Here is a 19,868-nt window from a genome sequence, read left to right on the forward strand (position 1 = left end):
TTAACCTCAATAAATAACCAACTCATTTATATGTAACGTAGTTAAACTCCCACTGTGTATCAGAAGATTAATGAACAAAAGGTGTTAGGCCTAACTTATATTATACTGTATTATTTTTAAACACAATTAAATCATTTTTGTCGTGTGCTTGTTTTTTTAATTTGTCTTAGCATATATCTACACGAAGTGCTATCTGTATTCTTTCCACAACAGAGAATCGAATATTTTATTTAAGATTATATCATATCGTATGTACTTTAATAATTTACGCATATCTCTTCATAAAACTAAAATATTTCTATATATTATTTTTCATCTAAAATGTGTAAAAGTTAATTGAAATATAATTATCTCAAGTATGTCTTTAATCTCATGCATCGTCCAGCTTTCGGCTGAAAAGAAACTTTTTCTTGTGTGTGTATAAATATTATTCAACTAATAAACTAACTATTAAATCAATTAACTATTGTCCATTAACTTAGTAGTTTTGCAGTAAACTATAAAATTAAAAAAAAATCATTTAAACTACATGACTGTTTTAACAGTAAAGTTGTCGATGGGAAATGTCTATATAACTATCTATACAACTACAACTGTTTTAACAGTAAAATTGTCGATAGGGAATGTCAGTTTAACCAACTAACTACAAAAAATTATAAACTTTTAAAGAGCCATTCAGCAACCATTGAAGAGCTGCACGTGGCCCGCGAGACGCTGGTTGGTCAACCTACCTTCGATGTAGTGCACCTGTATTTCTACCTTGTACAGGGCCTATTCAACTAGGGTTACTGCAGTAATACAAGATACACTTGAGCCTGAAGGAAGAACTTGGATGTCACACGTTGAAACAGGATCTCAGTCATGAGTAGAGCAGTGCATGCCGTGTTCTTGCAGCTAGTCATTTCAACGGTTTTCTGGCGTGACGTGTTCGGCCAAACGTTGGTTCTTACAGATGTGACACCTTGCAGTAAGTATTTGTACAAGTGTCGGAAATTTTTCAATGTATTGTAAAAGTGGATGTTACGTAGCCTGGTTATAGTCCATGTAAGTTTCTGTAGTTTCTCTCTCTCTCGAAAAAAAAAAAAAAGGTAAAAATGTACATTGCTCTTAGATATTTCTATGAAACTGTTGATCAAATCTACACAGTGGGCTGTCTGTGTTGTGCCCACCGCAGGCATCTAAATATGGTTTTTAGCACATAAGTTTTCCGATTTACCGCTGAGCCACTGAAGGATAACGTTGATCAAACTTAAACAATTATTGTACACTAATCAACATTATTATATACCTGCTGCTTGTATCGTTGAAGTGCAATTCGTAATTGAAAGGCGTTTACTATATCTCTCTAGAAAGTTTCAGTCGATGTTTCTAGATAAATTTTCTGCAGGTTAGCAACTTGAAACATTATCCAAACTTCTTATACAACCTATTAAAAACGACAATCAAGCGTCTCCCATTCCTAAACCTTACCTCAAACAAGAGCACAATTCATACATAATAAAACACGCAGAAAAAAAAAAAAAACGGAGAGAAACAGCTTATAAAGCATTGTGATAAATGGAGTAATATGTATTAGTTATTCCTGGTAGTTATTTTTAGCGCACACATCCACAACGAGCTATCTGAACTCTGTCCACTGTGGGAAGTCGAATCCCGGAGTTAAGTTGTCCGACTTTGTCAGACGTGTACGCAGGTGTGAAGTGGAACGTTGGCCTTTGTACCCTTGAACAGCATTTCTGCTATTTGTGACTGAAAGTGCGAATGGAAATTAATCTCATCCTACCCTTCGAAAGTTAGGAGAATCAGACAATAAAATACAAATATACACTTTTACTGTGTGTGCTATAAATCAACAGTAATATCCAATGCAAGGCCACATATTATTGTATCTATGTGTTTAATGTATGTGTTGTAAATCAACGGTAAAATCCAATGCAAGGCCACATTGTTGTATCTATATTTTTGCTGTGTGTGCTTTAAATCAACGACAAAATCCAGTGCAAGGCCACATTATATGTACAATTTAGGAAATAGAAAAGCTTCCATAATTGCCTGGACCTTCATGAGAATTGGCCCCTCCGTTCTGAATACCAGTGCCGCTATTAATCAAGTAAACACATTATAAGTCTTCTGGTTAAATTCTGTAAAACGTACTTTTAATTTGTTAACGTGATATTGTGCAATTGTGTAATAATTGTTGTATCAACATTGCTAAAATACACTCTTTGAAAGCATACAAAAACATTTACAAAACGTTAGAATTTTTTGCCGTTAGAACTAAGTGGTTACAAAAATGCTATTACTAGCAATAATGCCTCCACGTGCGTTTTTACCTTATGTGGAATATGAAAACACGGAGATAAGTTTATTTGTAGCTAAGCACAACGTTTCACAATAAGTTGTGTTCTGCCTACCACTGGTACCGAAACCCGATTTCTAGTGTTCTAATTCTGCAGATAAGCTACAATACCACTTGGGGCACACGGAAATAAATACTGAGTGAGATGGAATGTTTCCCTTCCTGTTGCTGGGTGAAATGGAATATTTCCTTTCCTTTGATAGATTGTTTAGGCAGAGTATTCAAGACGAAAGGTGGAAGACTTTCGAAACGTCGTCCTCTACACTTTTGTCTCCACAACAGGCTATTGCCGTCCATTCTACAACGTTTCCCTTCCTGTTACTAGGCGAAATGGAATATTTCCTTTTCTGTTACTGGGTAAGATGGAATGTTTCCCTTCTGGTTACTAGGCGAAATGGAATATTTCCTTTCCTGTTACGGGGTGAAATGGAATATTTCTCTTCCTGTTACAAGGCAAGATGGAATATTTCCTGTGAGTAGTGGGGGTGATTAGCAAATAAAACGAAAGTACATAATAGAATTATTATGCTACCTTTTCTGACTTTTATTGGCCCAGCATGGGTTTGTGGTCAAGGCACCCGATTCGCAATTTACGGTTTCCGGGCTTGAACCCCACCACCAAATATGTTCGTCTTTTTAGCAGTGGGAGGGAGATTATAACGTGACGGTCAATCCCACTATTCATTCGTACATAGTAGTCAAAGATTTGGCACTGTGTGCTGTTGATTAGCTGTATTCCCTTCAAAATTAGGGACGACTAGCTCAGGTAGACCTTGAGCAGCTTCATTGGAAATTCAAAACAAACAATTTGACTTTCGTTCACTCTTTATCAATCATTTCTTACATCACTACTAATCGGCCCGAAAATAGCTCCACACACCCTTGGTACATTTGAATACTTGTAGATAACGTTTAAACCTCTTCTTATGACGTTGCATTTATTATTATTAGCAAAGAATCGCTTGTTAACCTTCTAACTTAAATGAAAAGGAAAGCTGAATATTTAACTGATTTGTTAAAAAAAAACACTTTTATCACGTAATGTTTGCGTATACTTTATTGTGAAGCTATGCAACAATGACGGATGGTGGGTGCACGTACAGTAGATAACATAGGGACCAAGAAAGTTTCATTGGTAGACTACTCGAAGACGTCAGTCATTCAAGTTTATTGGCAGTTGGTAAAGGCAAATAAAATGTCTGCTGCGAGGTGAAACTGTAACCACAAACAAAAATTAACACTTATACAGAATGGTCAAGACCAGTTGTTTTCAAACATTCGACCAGCTGATAGAGATGTTTAATCAGGCCAATCTGCGTATAATTCCAACTGTACCATGCGAAGAACATTACGACGAACAAACTAGAAAACTATTGTGTAAACCACTGATATCAGTCATAAAAGATAAATGGTGATGGTATACACCCATATGCAAGGAGAGTGATGTGGTAAGATCTAAGTGTAGTGAACAAAGTGCACCACGAAATGTCACAGCACTACATTAGATAGGATAGCTAGAATCTCACACCAAGTCAGTAAATCTTTAGATTAATCAAGAACATTCCTATACACAAAAAAAAAAAAAATTATAAAACCACGTTCAGCAACTAAGATCAACGTGTATTCCAATATGTTGCAGTGTTTGCACAAACTTTTTCTGGAGAATGTTAAAGATGTGTCTTCAGACTTTTAAAATACACCAAAAACCTTCCCAAAAAACACACAACCATTCAACTGCAAAGTGGTACAGACGTTGATAGTAAATAAATATCGTTTATTCACGTTAATCACATGAAACAAGTAAATATGCCAGCATTGAAGAAAATAATAAAGGATTTCAATTAGTTTCTCAAGCAAGTTGTTGCTTGGAATGGGCAGGTAATGCAACTACTGACGCTGAGGGTAAACAGTCAAGTCTGGAACATGATGTATTACTGCACATGAATAAGGAGTGACTCAGTGACAGGGACATATTTGTCTACAAGTTGCAGTATTGACTTGACCTAGTAGAGAAACAAATGATCCGTAGTGCCATGTTCAAAGCTTGTAGGCAAGTGTTTCATTACAAATTGACCATGTATGCGTCTGATTTAAAAATACAGTATATATAAGCATTCCAAAACATGTCTCCTAACGGTTGCAATAAGATATTTGTGGACAAGTTCGCTATGGCGCTGCTCAGGGTACTCATGTGGGACCATACGAAAGCTAGAAATATTTCTTCCAGGAAGGGAGCACTAGATAGATGTACCATTTATCATTGTATAATGAAGATTACTGTTCTTTGCACTGTTTTTGGTAAAAATAAAATGATTTAGTTTGTTTACAACGGTACTGTTTTCATTTATGAGATACAAGTTTTTCAGTACAATGTCATCGCTAGCCAGTCTATTAACTCGCAAGAAAAGTTGATAAGCTACAAAGTCGTTTCCCGCCTGACCAAATTTCAGTTCACTATAATTAATGTCTGTGTATTCTAACATCGTTTGTGGTGATTCATCTGGAGAACCAGACCTTTATCAGGTGGAGTGGGTGAAGTGCAAAAGATAAGACTCACAATAAGCTACGCCTAAGCACTGATACAATAAGTTGATATCGAAGAATGACATCATCAATAATCTAAGCCTAAAAACTGATATAATTAGTTAATATTGAATATTGTCTTATATAAGGTGACGGAGACCGCTCCCAAATCCAAGAAATTAGAGTGACGCCATGCAATAAAGAACCCTGTCAAATACCTAGAGGTGAAGTCGTTCGGATGGAAGTGGACTTTATTGCTAGTAAGTTTATTATGAATAATTTTATAATTTTCCTATACTTTGGATGTTCCTGTGTTTATCCCATATTCACTATTAAGTTTACTTTGTATGTTCCTGTATATTATCCTATACGTACTGCTACGTTTACTTTGGATGTTTCTGTGTTTATCCCATATTCACTGTTAAGTTTACTTTGTATGTTTCTGTGTTTATCCCATATTCACTGTTAAGTTTACTTTGTATGTTCCTGTATATTATCCTGTACTTACTGTTACGTTAGTTTGGATGTTCCTGTACTTACTGTTACGTTAGTTTGGATTTCCTGTGTTTATCCCATATTCACTGTTAAGTTTACTTTGTATGTTCCTGTACTTACTGTTACGTTAGTTTGGATTTCCTGTGTTTATCCCATATTCACTGTTAAGTTTACTTTGTATGTTCCTGTATATTATCCTGTACTTACTGTTACGTTAGTTTGGATTTCCTGTGTTTATCCCATATTCACTATTAAGTTTACTTTGTATGTTCCTGTATATTATCCTGTACTTACTATTAAGTTTACTTTGTATGTTCCTGTATATTATCCTGTACTTACTGCTACGTTAGTTTGTATGTTCCTGTATATTATCCTGTACTTACTGTTACGTTAGTTTGGATGTTCCTGTATATTATCCTGTACTTACTGTTACGTTACTTTGGATGTTCCTGTATATTATCCTGTACTTACTGTTACGTTAGTTTGGATGTTCCTGTATATTATCCTGTACTTACTGTTACGTTAGTTTGTATGTTCCTGTATATTATCCTGTACTTACTGTTACGTTAGTTTGGATGTTCCTGTATATTATCCTGTACTTACTGCTACGTTAGTTTGTATGTTCCTGTATATTATCCTGTACTTACTGTTACGTTAGTTTGTATGTTCCTGTATATTATCCTGTACTTACTGTTACGTTACTTTGTATGTTCCTGTATATTATCCTGTACTTACTGTTACGTTAGTTTGGATGTTCCTGTGTTTATCCCATATTCACTATTAAGTTTACTTTGTATGTTCCTGTATATTATCCTGTACTTACTGTTACGTTAGTTTGGATTTCCTGTGTTTATCCCATATTCACTATTAAGTTTACTTTGTATGTTCCTGTATATTATCCTGTACTTACTATTAAGTTTACTTTGTATGTTCCTGTATATTATCCTGTACTTACTGCTACGTTAGTTTGTATGTTCCTGTATATTATCCTGTACTTACTGTTACGTTAGTTTGGATGTTCCTGTATATTATCCTGTACTTACTGTTACGTTACTTTGGATGTTCCTGTATATTATCCTGTACTTACTGTTACGTTACTTTGGATGTTCCTGTATATTATCCTGTACTTACTGTTACGTTAGTTTGTATGTTCCTGTATATTATCCTGTACTTACTGTTACGTTAGTTTGGATGTTCCTGTATATTATCCTGTACTTACTGTTACGTTAGTTTGTATGTTCCTGTATATTATCCTGTACTTACTGTTACGTTAGTTTGTATGTTCCTGTATATTATCCTGTACTTACTGTTACGTTACTTTGTATGTTCCTGTATATTATCCTGTACTTACTGTTACGTTAGTTTGTATGTTCCTGTATATTATCCTGTACTTACTGTTACGTTAGTTTGATGTTCCTGTATATTATCCTGTACTTACTGTTACGTTAGTTTGGATGTTCCTGTATATTATCCTGTACTTACTGTTACGTTACTTTGGATGTTCCTGTATATTATCCTGTACTTACTGTTACGTTAGTTTGGATGTTCCTGTATATTATCCTGTACTTACTGTTACGTTAGTTTGGATGTTCCTGTATATTATCCTGTACTTACTGTTACGTTAGTTTGGATGTTCCTGTATATTATCCTGTACTTACTGTTACGTTAGTTTGGATGTTCCTGTATATTATCCTGTACTTACTGTTACTTACTGTTACTGTACTTACTGTTACGTTAGTTTGGATGTTCCTGTATATTATCCTGTACTTACTGTTACGTTAGTTTGTATGTTCCTGTATATTATCCTGTACTTACTGTTACGTTAGTTTGTATGTTCCTGTATATTATCCTGTACTTACTGTTACGTTAGTTTGTATGTTCCTGTATATTATCCTGTACTTACTGTTACGTTAGTTTGTATGTTCCTGTATATTATCCTGTACTTACTGTTACGTTAGTTTGTATGTTCCTGTATATTATCCTGTACTTACTGTTACGTTAGTTTGGATGTTCCTGTATATTATCCTGTACTTACTGTTACGTTAGTTTGTATGTTCCTGTATATTATCCTGTACTTACTGTTACGTTAGTTTGTATGTTCCTGTATATTATCCTGTACTTACTGTTACGTTAGTTTGGATGTTCCTGTATATTATCCTGTACTTACTGTTACGTTAGTTTGTATGTTCCTGTATATTATCCTGTACTTACTGTTACGTTAGTTTGTATGTTCCTGTATATTATCCTGTACTTACTGTTACGTTAGTTTGTATGTTCCTGTATATTATCCTGTACTTACTGTTACGTTAGTTTGTATGTTCCTGTATATTATCCTGTACTTACTGTTACGTTAGTTTGGATGTTCCTGTATATTATCCTGTACTTACTGTTACGTTAGTTTGTATGTTCCTGTATATTATCCTGTACTTACTGTTACGTTAGTTTGTATGTTCCTGTATATTATCCTGTACTTACTGTTACGTTAGTTTGTATGTTCCTGTATATTATCCTGTACTTACTGTTACGTTAGTTTGGATGTTCCTGTATATTATCCTGTACTTACTGTTACGTTAGTTTGGATGTTCCTGTATATTATCCTGTACTTACTGTTACGTTAGTTTGGATGTTCCTGTATATTATCCTGTACTTACTGTTACGTTAGTTTGGATGTTCCTGTATATTATCCTGTACTTACTGTTACGTTAGTTTGGATGTTCCTGTATATTATCCTGTACTTACTGTTACGTTAGTTTGGATGTTCCTGTATATTATCCTGTACTTACTGTTACGTTAGTTTGGATGTTCCTGTATATTATCCTGTACTTACTGTTACGTTAGTTTGGATGTTCCTGTATATTATCCTGTACTTACTGTTACGTTAGTTTGGATGTTCCTGTATATTATCCTGTACTTACTGTTACGTTAGTTTGGATGTTCCTGTATATTATCCTGTACTTACTGTTACGTTAGTTTGGATGTTCCTGTATATTATCCTGTACTTACTGTTACGTTAGTTTGGATGTTCCTGTATATTATCCTGTACTTACTGTTACGTTAGTTTGGATGTTCCTGTATATTATCCTGTACTTACTGTTACGTTAGTTTGTATGTTCCTGTATATTATCCTGTACTTACTGTTACGTTAGTTTGTATGTTCCTGTATATTATCCTGTACTTACTGTTACGTTAGTTTGGATGTTCCTGTATATTATCCTGTACTTACTGTTACGTTAGTTTTGTTTGATGTTCCTGTATATTATCCTGTACTTACTGTTACGTTAGTTTGGATGTTCCTGTATATTATCCTGTACTTACTGTTACGTTAGTTTGGATGTTCCTGTATATTATCCTGTACTTACTGTTACGTTAGTTTGTATGTTCCTGTATATTATCCTGTACTTACTGTTACGTTAGTTTGTATGTTCCTGTATATTATCCTGTACTTACTGTTACGTTAGTTTGTATGTTCCTGTATATTATCCTGTACTTACTGTTACGTTAGTTTGTATGTTCCTGTATATTATCCTGTACTTACTGTTACGTTAGTTTGTATGTTCCTGTATATTATCCTGTACTTACTGTTACGTTAGTTTGTATGTTCCTGTATATTATCCTGTACTTACTGTTACGTTAGTTTGTATGTTCCTGTATATTATCCTGTACTTACTGTTACGTTAGTTTGTATGTTCCTGTATATTATCCTGTACTTACTGTTACGTTAGTTTGGATGTTCCTGTATATTATCCTGTACTTACTGTTACGTTAGTTTGTATGTTCCTGTATATTATCCTGTACTTACTGTTACGTTAGTTTGTATGTTCCTGTATATTATCCTGTACTTACTGTTACGTTAGTTTGTATGTTCCTGTATATTATCCTGTACTTACTGTTACGTTAGTTTGTATGTTCCTGTATATTATCCTGTACTTACTGTTACGTTAGTTTGGATGTTCCTGTATATTATCCTGTACTTACTGTTACGTTAGTTTGGATGTTCCTGTATATTATCCTGTACTTACTGTTACGTTAGTTTGGATGTTCCTGTATATTATCCTGTACTTACTGTTACGTTAGTTTGGATGTTCCTGTATATTATCCTGTACTTACTGTTACGTTAGTTTGGATGTTCCTGTATATTATCCTGTACTTACTGTTACGTTAGTTTGGATGTTCCTGTATATTATCCTGTACTTACTGTTACGTTAGTTTGGATGTTCCTGTATATTATCCTGTACTTACTGTTACGTTAGTTTGGATGTTCCTGTATATTATCCTGTACTTACTGTTACGTTAGTTTGTATGTTCCTGTATATTATCCTGTACATCTTCTCTTCTGAGTTAGCATTTTGAATTTTACTATAAGAAACTTAACGAAGCCTAAGATCTCTAAGGGTTAATAATTAAATCTATGTGCAGTATTAATGTTTTAATTCACCCAAGGGTTGTTTGCGCTAATCGTTAATAAATCAGTTAAGTGTAACTTCTACAATACATTGTCTGATCGGATAATGATATGTGAACCTTTAACCTCCCAAAGCTGGCACACTTAGAAATAGGCCGCTTAAAGATCAGTAGATACTGTTTTATACAAATTGTTATGTCCATATATTAACGAAATCTAGCTTTACATTTTAAATACCTAAATCTTAATATTGTTTTAAGCGTTAACTTATCATAATATAGGTAATTTCACATTACGGTTTCATGGTTCATTGAAAAAAGTTCCATTAAAATTTCATTGTCACTTTTCTCGGCACTTTTTTTTTTATTAGATCAGAACTCCAAACAACCACAAGTAAGTATCAAAGCTAAAATTCTCTCCGTGCTACTTCCATTTCCTAATCTTAATCCTAACGGATGTATTGGCAAAAATCTCCAATGTCCACTGGAAAAAGGAAAACCTTATAGCTTCGAATACTATTTGAAAGTCGAAAAATATTTTCCTCCTGTAAGTATTTTTATTGATCGTATGTGTTTAGTTTTAATACAACAGTAAATATTTATATAGTAGTGTAGTTTTAATACAACAGTTTGGGCATACTGAAGTTTGGTTTATCTAAAAAACTAAGATGAAATATTTATTTTCAAAACATCAGGTCAACTACAATATACAAGACCACAATCTGTTAGATAGTATAGTATTAAATTACGAGAGACGAGTTTCAACTAGAGAATTACTCATATATTGTGGTAATAATGAATACTACATGCACGTGACTACCAGTGAAGTAAATTGCTGTATGTTATGAAACTTAACCAATCGATAAAACAAACATACAAGGTCGTAAATTTTTATTCTATACTTCAATCATTTTACCCATTCCGGATCCGAAATACTTCTAGTTCTCGGGTTAGTTTTAGAACTAGATGATTTCATCCTGGAGTACAAGTATCTTAACAGAGATATACGAGCACCTATAGTATAAAACAAAGAGATCACATGGCAAGATATTTCTCTGCAGTGGGTAAGTTTACAGAATTACAACGCTAAAACCTGGAATTCGATTCCGCGCGGAGGATAACCTATTACGTAGCTTTACATTAAGATAAATTACATCAGCAGTTTTCTATAATTATTAATCATTTGTTCGTTATTCAATGCAAGTCACCTAAAACTTAATAATTACAAATCACTTCTAAGAAAATACGTTTTGAGATGGCTCGGGTGTGTAATGTAAAACCTTATTATAAAAGTACGACGTTCCAACAAGATACTGTCATACTCAGATACTAGTAATTTACAGAGAAATATCTTGCCATGTGATCTCTTTGTTCTATACTTTGTATGTACTCGTGTATCTCTGTTAAGAAACTTGTATTCCAGGATGAAATCATCTAATTCTAAAACTAACCACAAAACTAGATATCTATAAAACTTATGATGCATATTTTCATCATAAAGATGAATAGAAATGCCAATATTAGGTCATTCTACAAACAACCGTGTGTATAAATGTCAAGTGTTCCCTACTTAATTTTAATATGGCGGTACACGTCATCAAATTGATGTATTTATATTTTTCGAATAATTGTTTGATAATCAGAAAATGCATATTTTAACCACTCTTAATAAATTATTCAAGATATTACAAATCAACAACATCCTTAGGCGAAACGCGTACAAACAATGGGTTGTGTTCAAAATAAAGATACGCATCAATTTGTGTTACCTAGGTGTAGCTACTGATGCTGTTACTCTGTTGTTAAGCGCAAAACTGCTGTTAAACTGTTGGAAACCACTTTTATCGACGAATGTTTGGCGCAGATAGCCTAGTTGCTTTGTACCGTAAAATACCAAACCAGTCAACCACTTTTATCGAAATCAGGCTTTTAACGTTATAACCCTTCCAACTTACCGCTGATTCACAAGAGGGGGGGGGGTTGTATATAAATTATTATAACAAATAACTAAACTATTTCATTTGTTTGCTCCAGATCACCGTAAATGCAAGGTGGATGTTGGAAGGAGAAGCTGGTCCATTGTTCTGTTTCCTAGCTCCAGTCAGCGTCGTTTGAAAATGTAACAAGTGTTTTACAGTATAGATATAAAACAATGAGTTTTCCCAGTTTACTCTTCTCTCCAGTTTCTGTAGTTTCCTTTTTAATCATTCACGGGTCCAGTATTAAAAAACGTGATGGAAAAATTCATTCCTGAAATGCATAATTTTTAATACATCGTAAAGTCGGTGTTATTTTTTAAATATTGTATAACCATTTAATTACTTTATTTTTTGTCGCGCTGTGTGTTTGTATTTTGGCATCCTAATAATAAATTATTACACAAATTTAGTCTATATTCTCACAATGTTAATGTATGTGACAATATCATATAAGTTTTGAAACTTTTATTTCAAAAAGGTAAGCAAATTGTTATTCTAATATTTTAACGGTATTAATATTTGCAACGTGAATTATTGCAGGTCACCCTTACTCAAGTCCAGCGTTGTTAATGTATGGATCACTTCCCCAACAGTTTGTATTGCCTTGGTGTACTTATTATATAATGCTGAAGTACAGGGTGTTGGGAAAGTCACTGTGCACTTATATATTTATTAACAGACACGTTTCAATGTAGAGTGCAGGAGGTAAATATGAATGACAATTATAAACAATGTTGAAAGTGACTTGGATCCTTCTTATTTTGTTTCTAAACACCGCTATCAGTTGCTGGCCTGAAATAGACTGAATAGACATATGATTACAAAACTGCACAGTGACTTTCCGAACACCCTGTATTTTTGTCAAATATGTAAATTTTATTCCTACAATGTTCTCCAGTTAAAATACAACCATTTGAAGCTGTGTGTAACAATTTGTTTTTAAATATACTTACACAAAACATACCCTTGTTTAATGGACAAATATATTAACATTCAATATTGTGGTACGTATTCCTCGTGTACTTGCCGTTCTTGAAGTTGAGGTGTGTGTGAGGTGTGTAGTAGTATCGCAGGTTTTAATGGTGGTGGTGTAAAAAAAACGAGGGGAACAAAAGACGTATTTTATAAACAAAAGTGGGAGTATCTTCCCTTATACCCCTTCCCTCACTTTGCACACTGTGTTCTTCTATTCAACTGTACGTCAAGCATACAAGACCTACTAATGTGTTAACTACAGGGGCCATTCACTCATAATTGGGCAGTTACAAAAACGAGGGTTTGTCTTTTAGATACCAAATTCTTGTAAAGTACATTTCAAAAACTTCACCTCTCACCTTATTATTATCAAAATGATACAAGTTCAAGCTTTCATAACTAGTGTAGAATTCACAGCATGTTCACGTTGCATTAAGGTTGACTCGTAACAAAATATCAGGTTGTTATGGCACAAAGACTGACTCGTGACAAGATATCAGAATCATCTGTCACACTTTAAATTCAGCTTATAGTAATTTAAGCAGTCCCTGAAATCCTGCTTATATTTTCCTATGATGGATGCAGCTTATTTTCTGGTGTATCACTAACTCATGGAGTTATCCTACATTATGCATCGGAATCAGCAAAGGTTTTAAGAAATGGCATAAGCAGCCCCAAATATAAGAATCAATGTAAATAATAATAATAAAACGTCTTCAGCAATTGTATCGCTGGACTTATACCCGGTTATCTCCATGATCATTTCAAAGGCCATATCAAGTAACGAATTGATAAAAGTGTTTGCCATTGAATATCGTAGCTGTTTAAAACAAAGACTTGCAATGACGTCAACAGTGGCCATGTTTTAAAATTAACATATCACTTATTACACACATCCTGTACAGGTGTAAACATACTTTACCTTTAGGTCAGTTCCATATACACTGAAACAAAGTGTAATTAAAATTTAACTTAATGAAAACAAAATGGTTTTCATTACTCCATAAATTAATACAATTCGTACTTTAAGAGTACTTTACCACAGTGAGAACATCAGCGCCATCTAAAAACTTGAAGTTTTAATAATCAAACATGTAGTTACAACGAAATCTCAAATCACAATCACAATTAAATATCTTCAGATTTACCATATCAGTCAGTGCTGCCACCTCAACATTTTCATTCATTCATGAAAATACCTTTTCTTCAATTTTTATCATTTTCTTTTCCTACTTTTACCAATTCTTGTTTAAGACCTTCTATCGCGATTTTTTTAGAAACAACACTGAAACTGATGTTATTGTGAAGGGCAGCACTAACCTGCAAAAATAACTTGCACTTTACCTTGAATACATACATGACCAAAGTAAACAAAAAGTTACATCTAGTTAACTTCTTTTTTTTAAAGATATTTACGATTCACTATTATGATAGCTAACTCTCCAAACTAAAATCATAAACCAAGTGTACAAAGATACGAGTCGATGATACAACTTTGGACCTTTTCCCTGAGAAATTGCTAATACTTACTTCCCAGCAACTCAAGGACAGGAGTACACTTGCTTCTATTAATAATCATACTACTGTTATAAATCAATGAGTGTAAACTTTCTAACCAACATTATCATATATGTAAAAGCCAATAAGCTAGACTAGTTACTCTTATGATCTGGTGGTAAATTAACCCACTAACTGCTTGACCACCACAACACATCTTAAACTCAGTTATATAAGCAATGAGAGACATGGACAACTCATACTCTGTTTATCAGTTGGATAAAGGATTGGCCTTGTTAGCCAAAGATCTTAGGTTCAAGTCCTGATCCTGGAGTTTCATTGGCCCCTTTAATCAAAGATCATGGGTTCAAACACCAGTCAGTTTTTTTTCACCTATCAATTTCTTTAGTTATAATAATGTTGGTTCATAAGTTTATACTGCTGAGTCTTTTTCATATATTCAAGTTGTACCATTCAATTTTAACCTTCTGTACAATTTTTCAAAGTGTGCAATCTTCAAAAATCATTACTTTAACTGGAAACTCTACTATTACGACTGAGAAAAACTAATTTACTTTGGCCCTAAATCAGTTTGTGGGCTGCAACTGTAGTAATCACATATTTTATTTAAAAACACTAAATTTGTTATAATTTCAATCTTCAGTACTTCAATAACATAAGTATTTCAAATATTAAAATGAGCCTTCATCATAGGTTTGTAACACTGTTCACAAGTGTTTATAGAATTTCCATAAATCTTCCATGTTACTCAAAATTTACAAGAAAAATGCATGTCTTGAGAAGAACATTGAAATTAGGGTGATAAAATTTCACCATTCTGAAGTTAACTTACTAAGGTAGTACACGTTAAGCTTACAAATTTATTAAGTTTTGTATATATATACTGTGCAATGATGTTCTACATTTCTATACTGATAAATACAATGTTGTAACGTTAAAGTACCGAAAAGGTTTTTATTCACATCTAATGTTTACTAATTGAATACTTAAACATTTTAACTTCAAAAAATTAGGTATGGCTGAAATACTTAACTACTGTGAATTATTAATCAGAAAATAACTTAAACACTGGAAATTACAATACAGCAATATTTTATACTTAGAAAACACTGATCAATCACACAAACCTTGATTTATATATACATATATGACAAAGCATATCATAAAATAAAGTCTTCAAAACAATTTCTAAAAGTCAGTCATTCAGACATCTATTAATTAATTTCACAAAATTAAATTTTTATCATAAGACTTTGTGAGAACTTCAGTACTGATAAAACAATTATGATTTAAGTTATCCAATGTGCACTGAAAGAACACCTTACTGATGTATGTTTTAAAAATTACACATCTATATGCAGCAAAGAAGAGGTGACTGATCACTCATCATGCCAAAAAGAAGTGAAAAACACAATCTTCTATCTTTAGTAGTCGAAAAATTGGAATGATCACAAAATTTCGATTGTAAATATACAAGTATCAACTTTTTACAGTTGTAAGAAATAATTCTGGAACAGTTCAATCCAGAGTTTCAGTGGTATTCCAGGTAAAGTTTTAGTAACCTATAAGTCTAACATTCCTGATGCTAGACAAGTATTTTTACGATATATTGTTCCTCAGTAATGATGGAAGTTGGAAAACAATCATTTTATTTCATGTAAGCAGTCACAAAGATGTTTTTCTGTTCTTAATATGCAACAAAAAACACCTCAGTGCTTACTAAACATGTTATTCAGGACCACACACAGTTGTACGTCTTGTATCACAAATCACACGGCTTTGGCAGACTAGAGTGCAAATATAGAAATAAAAGTCACTAAACTACTAACAAAACTTCCTGACTGCTATCTAGTCCTTACATGCAATGTTTTCATATCATACAACTTTTGTAGATAAAAATACTGCTTTTCCTTCAGATACTTAAATTAAAGCAAATTGGACACACACACGATTTTCTTCACCAGCTATTTCCTTCAGTTACATAATGTTGAAATAAACTAACTTCTGTACATTAATGAACTTAAATATTACAGAAGTCTATTTCATACAATACATAAAATTAACTAAAGGAGAGCCTAGATACATAAAAATATTCAAAAAATTATCGTGTCATCAATAGACATTTTTCTAAATGAAAAATTTGAACGTTTTGTAGGGTGAATTAAATATCAGTCAGGTAAGTTTTTGTTGTACAAGTTAAGTGTTCCTCCAGAAAATATGACATCATGACAAGCCTAGTATAAAACTACACAGACAAGCAAGATGTAATAAACATCCACAATGAACTGGTTTTAAAAAATTATAGTTTTTACAAAACTTGTATTATAAGACAAGAAGTTTGATCAAACAATCATCTTCACATCAAACGAACAACGTATCGTCTATCTCTTCTTACAACTGATAGTGAATAAATCTGAACATATTTCTATTGTTTTTTAACCTTACAGACTTACAAAAATAAAAGAAATTTTCCAAACAAAAAGATACAAAACAAATAAAATTAACAATAACTATTTATTTTCCAACATTATCTCCCAAATTTTCAGAAAAAATTCTGTATTTCCCAAACTAGCACTCCTTAAATCTGTAATGTGGTTAAAAGGGTGGCATTGAAACTAGACATATTTACTTCATACGATGGTGTCTTCAAGCAAGAACAGTGCATCATGCTGTTAGAATGTTGAATATGTGCTTATAAAAGAATATTTCATCTTATCTATCATCAAATATAACAAGTTACATAATTATCACAAGATAAAACAAGACTAAATGGCATAACCATGCAGCATGGTTTACACATTGACTTTAGCTGAGCTAATAAACCAGTGGTACAATATTTCAATGTTTTAGGAAGATTTTTCAATTTTTCCAGCTTTTTCACCTGACTTTTCCAAGTTCATGTCCACCTTAATCAAAGTTTTAATAAATATTTCTACAAAGTTCTTCAGGCCACCATCATTTGGAAACTTTCTGACATCAGTATTTGGTAAACTTGGATATATTAATTATATAGAATACTATAAGTTTGTCTATATTAATGGGGTCCCAACCATTCTCCAACAGATCAGTTGTTTTCAATCCCCAAATTTTCTGAACCAATTCGTGCAAAATTAACATTTTAAAATAACCCTATATTACATCGTAAAACAATATAGTTCGGTAGCTACATTTTAAAACAAATGTTTTATCAGCTATCTTGTGGACCAGCTAAAATCTTCCTGTGGACTGACACAGGTCCACAGACAGCAGTTGGGAAACACTGGCTTCTATCACACTGTTCCTAAAAATATGACTGGTCTTCTATGCTTCCCACACTGTTAAAATTTAGTAATTAGTAAATATAACAACTGTTGGTAATAAAGAGATTGCTTTAACTGCAGATAACCACACAAGAAGTATAAGAAAACAAATATCTGAGGACATGACAAAAAAATAATTCCAGCTGTATAGAAAGTATGTATGAATATTTTATTTGCATTTTGTCTCAGGATGAAATTGTTATAATAAACAAAATAAGTTTTATTTCCACAATAACTTGTCTACTACTTCAAAGTAATTTTATTATAATTTTCTTTAAGCTGTCTGTATGCAACGTTTCTATTAGAATGCTATTTTTAAATTAGCTAAATGCTATTACTTTTGAACTATTTTCTCAACAACCTTAAACTATTGGCTTAATATATTATTCGTATTATTGCAGACAATACAACAATGCCCAAGTGATGGAACAATACATTCTATTCTTTATAAGATTGTGTGAAAAGTATATTTAATTACCAATAATCAATAACATGTTTATTTATAAGTAGGTAGCTTGCTCTGTTCAGATGATAGTACTAATTATTCTTTAACCACTCCATATTTTTTTGTAGAAAATTATTATTTATAAGCTATTTCCCTTGCTCTGACCATAAGTTAACATTAAATATTGTAATATTATTTATAAGCTATTTCCTTGAAACTCAGCTTATTTTTATTTATATGCTAACCTCAACAGCATGGTGCAAACTGACAGTAATAATATCTAGAAAGCAATTACACTAGATTAATTTCCATTTTTTATTAATTAAAATGTGTTGAACTTTGTTAAAAATTGACAGGATATTCACAAATCTCAAATTTATTGCCTTCCATGTAACTTTCTGCACTTCCACAATGTGTAATAAAATGAATGGACTCATTAAGGTAAAGTAATGTCTATCTATGATTGTCTTAAAAACCTGAAACAAGTTATCTATTCATAAATCTTTGAAAATGCAAGGTTTAATATAAACAGTAAGCATAAATAACTAGAACACTGAATATTTCACTGCACAAGTTCTTGAAATTTAGTAGTAAGTAAAAACATTCTAAAAATTTAATAAGATATAAATTTATTAGATCGCAATAGATATGAGAAGATGATTGAATGTCAAACTAATGCCAAAAAATAAAATAAAAGATGGTTTAAATTACAAAAATGTAGGGGGTGGCAAGTCCTTGGCCACTGCCAGTCGCATGCTCCCCTGTAAGTCAGCCAAAGCGATATGATTTGTGGCACTCTCCTAGCAAGCAATTAGGTTTCTGGACCCAAAAAGCACATTAGCTCGATTTTTTATGGCGTAAACTATTCCAAAAGAGATTACTAGAATGATGACTCCTAGAGCAAAGGTAACTCCTTCTTGGACTCTACTTGGCTTCAAAAAGATTCGACAAGAAATCTCTGTCCACACACTTTCAGTCCATGTGGAATATTCTGTGGAAGTCCAGTCTATAAAGGGAAATAAAGATCTTGATCTCACCTAGACAATTTGTTTTCATAAGTCATTCTCTTAATGTCACCTACAACTTACCTTGAAACATTCAATTACGAAAAGTAGTTCACTTCATACAAAATATGACATATGTACAAAACATTGGTATAACAAACTATACACAATTTTTCAGGATACAAAACTCACTTGTTTTGTTAAAAAAGTCTTATTTAACAGGTACAATGTTTTTGTTCCAATGTTGTAATGTTTATTTAAACAAGCTTAAATACGGAACGTGCTATCTGAAACAAAGCTGTCCATTTGCTATAAAACAATCTATTTTTTTCTCTAGATTTAAACACTAATTATAAGTATGATAGCAGTGTAGAGTATATGAATAAATAAATATGTATATATACGAAAAAATATACTTTTAAAAAAGAATGTGAAAACAAAAGATTTTTGTCTTAAGTAACTTCTAAGTTTCCCCTTTAACTCATGCACTGCAATTGCATAAATAAACAACTCTAACAGTGCCACATTTATTTAAAAACACATACACTCACACATACGTCTTTGTGTAATTACCTTCATTTTTTGAGATTCTTACCCACATGTATTTCACACATGTTCATAGACTGTAAGATGTACTAACTGACGTGATTTTTTCTAAAATTTTAAATTAATATGAAACATTTGAATTATTTATTTAATTACAAATTTTATTGCATGACTTAATATTACATTTCACATAACTAACACAAAGGTTAGTGTAGCCAATACATGTAATCCCATTTATGCCAGTATTTTTTTTTTGCTTGTTTGTGGATAAATGCAAAGCTAAGCAATGGGATAACTGTGCTGTGCCTACCACAGGTATTAAAA

The 19,868-nt window shown here is 32.6% G+C and overlaps 2 protein-coding genes across 3 annotated transcripts in view; one reads left to right on the top strand and one right to left on the bottom strand.

The window, feature by feature from the left end:
• The first annotated feature begins 689 nt into the window (after positions 1 to 689).
• LOC143233227 (mite group 2 allergen Gly d 2.02-like) lies at positions 690 to 12,720 on the top strand. Of its 2 annotated transcripts, none has more exons than XM_076469216.1 (4): positions 690 to 967; positions 5,032 to 5,142; positions 10,150 to 10,325; positions 11,813 to 12,720. In XM_076469216.1, exons 1-4 carry the CDS (start codon positions 862 to 864, stop codon positions 11,891 to 11,893), a joined length of 474 nt encoding a protein of 157 aa, XP_076325331.1. In that variant the 5' UTR covers positions 690 to 861; the 3' UTR covers positions 11,894 to 12,720. The 2 variants fall into 2 exon arrangements, with proteins under 2 accessions (XP_076325331.1, XP_076325332.1); XM_076469217.1 differs by having other exon boundaries at positions 694 to 967; positions 10,150 to 10,172.
• Positions 12,721 to 13,790: 1,070 nt separating this feature from the next.
• The window catches only part of LOC143233229 (nicastrin-like), a 39,252-nt gene continuing 33,174 nt past the window's right edge, over positions 13,791 to 19,868 (bottom strand). The window contains 1 exon segment of the mRNA XM_076469219.1: positions 13,791 to 19,000. Coding sequence (XP_076325334.1) covers positions 18,795 to 19,000 — 206 coding nt within the window. The 3' untranslated portion in view covers positions 13,791 to 18,794.

Source organism: Tachypleus tridentatus, chromosome 12 (genome assembly GCF_004210375.1).
Source record: "Tachypleus tridentatus isolate NWPU-2018 chromosome 12, ASM421037v1, whole genome shotgun sequence".
Lineage (NCBI taxonomy): Eukaryota > Metazoa > Arthropoda > Merostomata > Xiphosura > Limulidae > Tachypleus > Tachypleus tridentatus.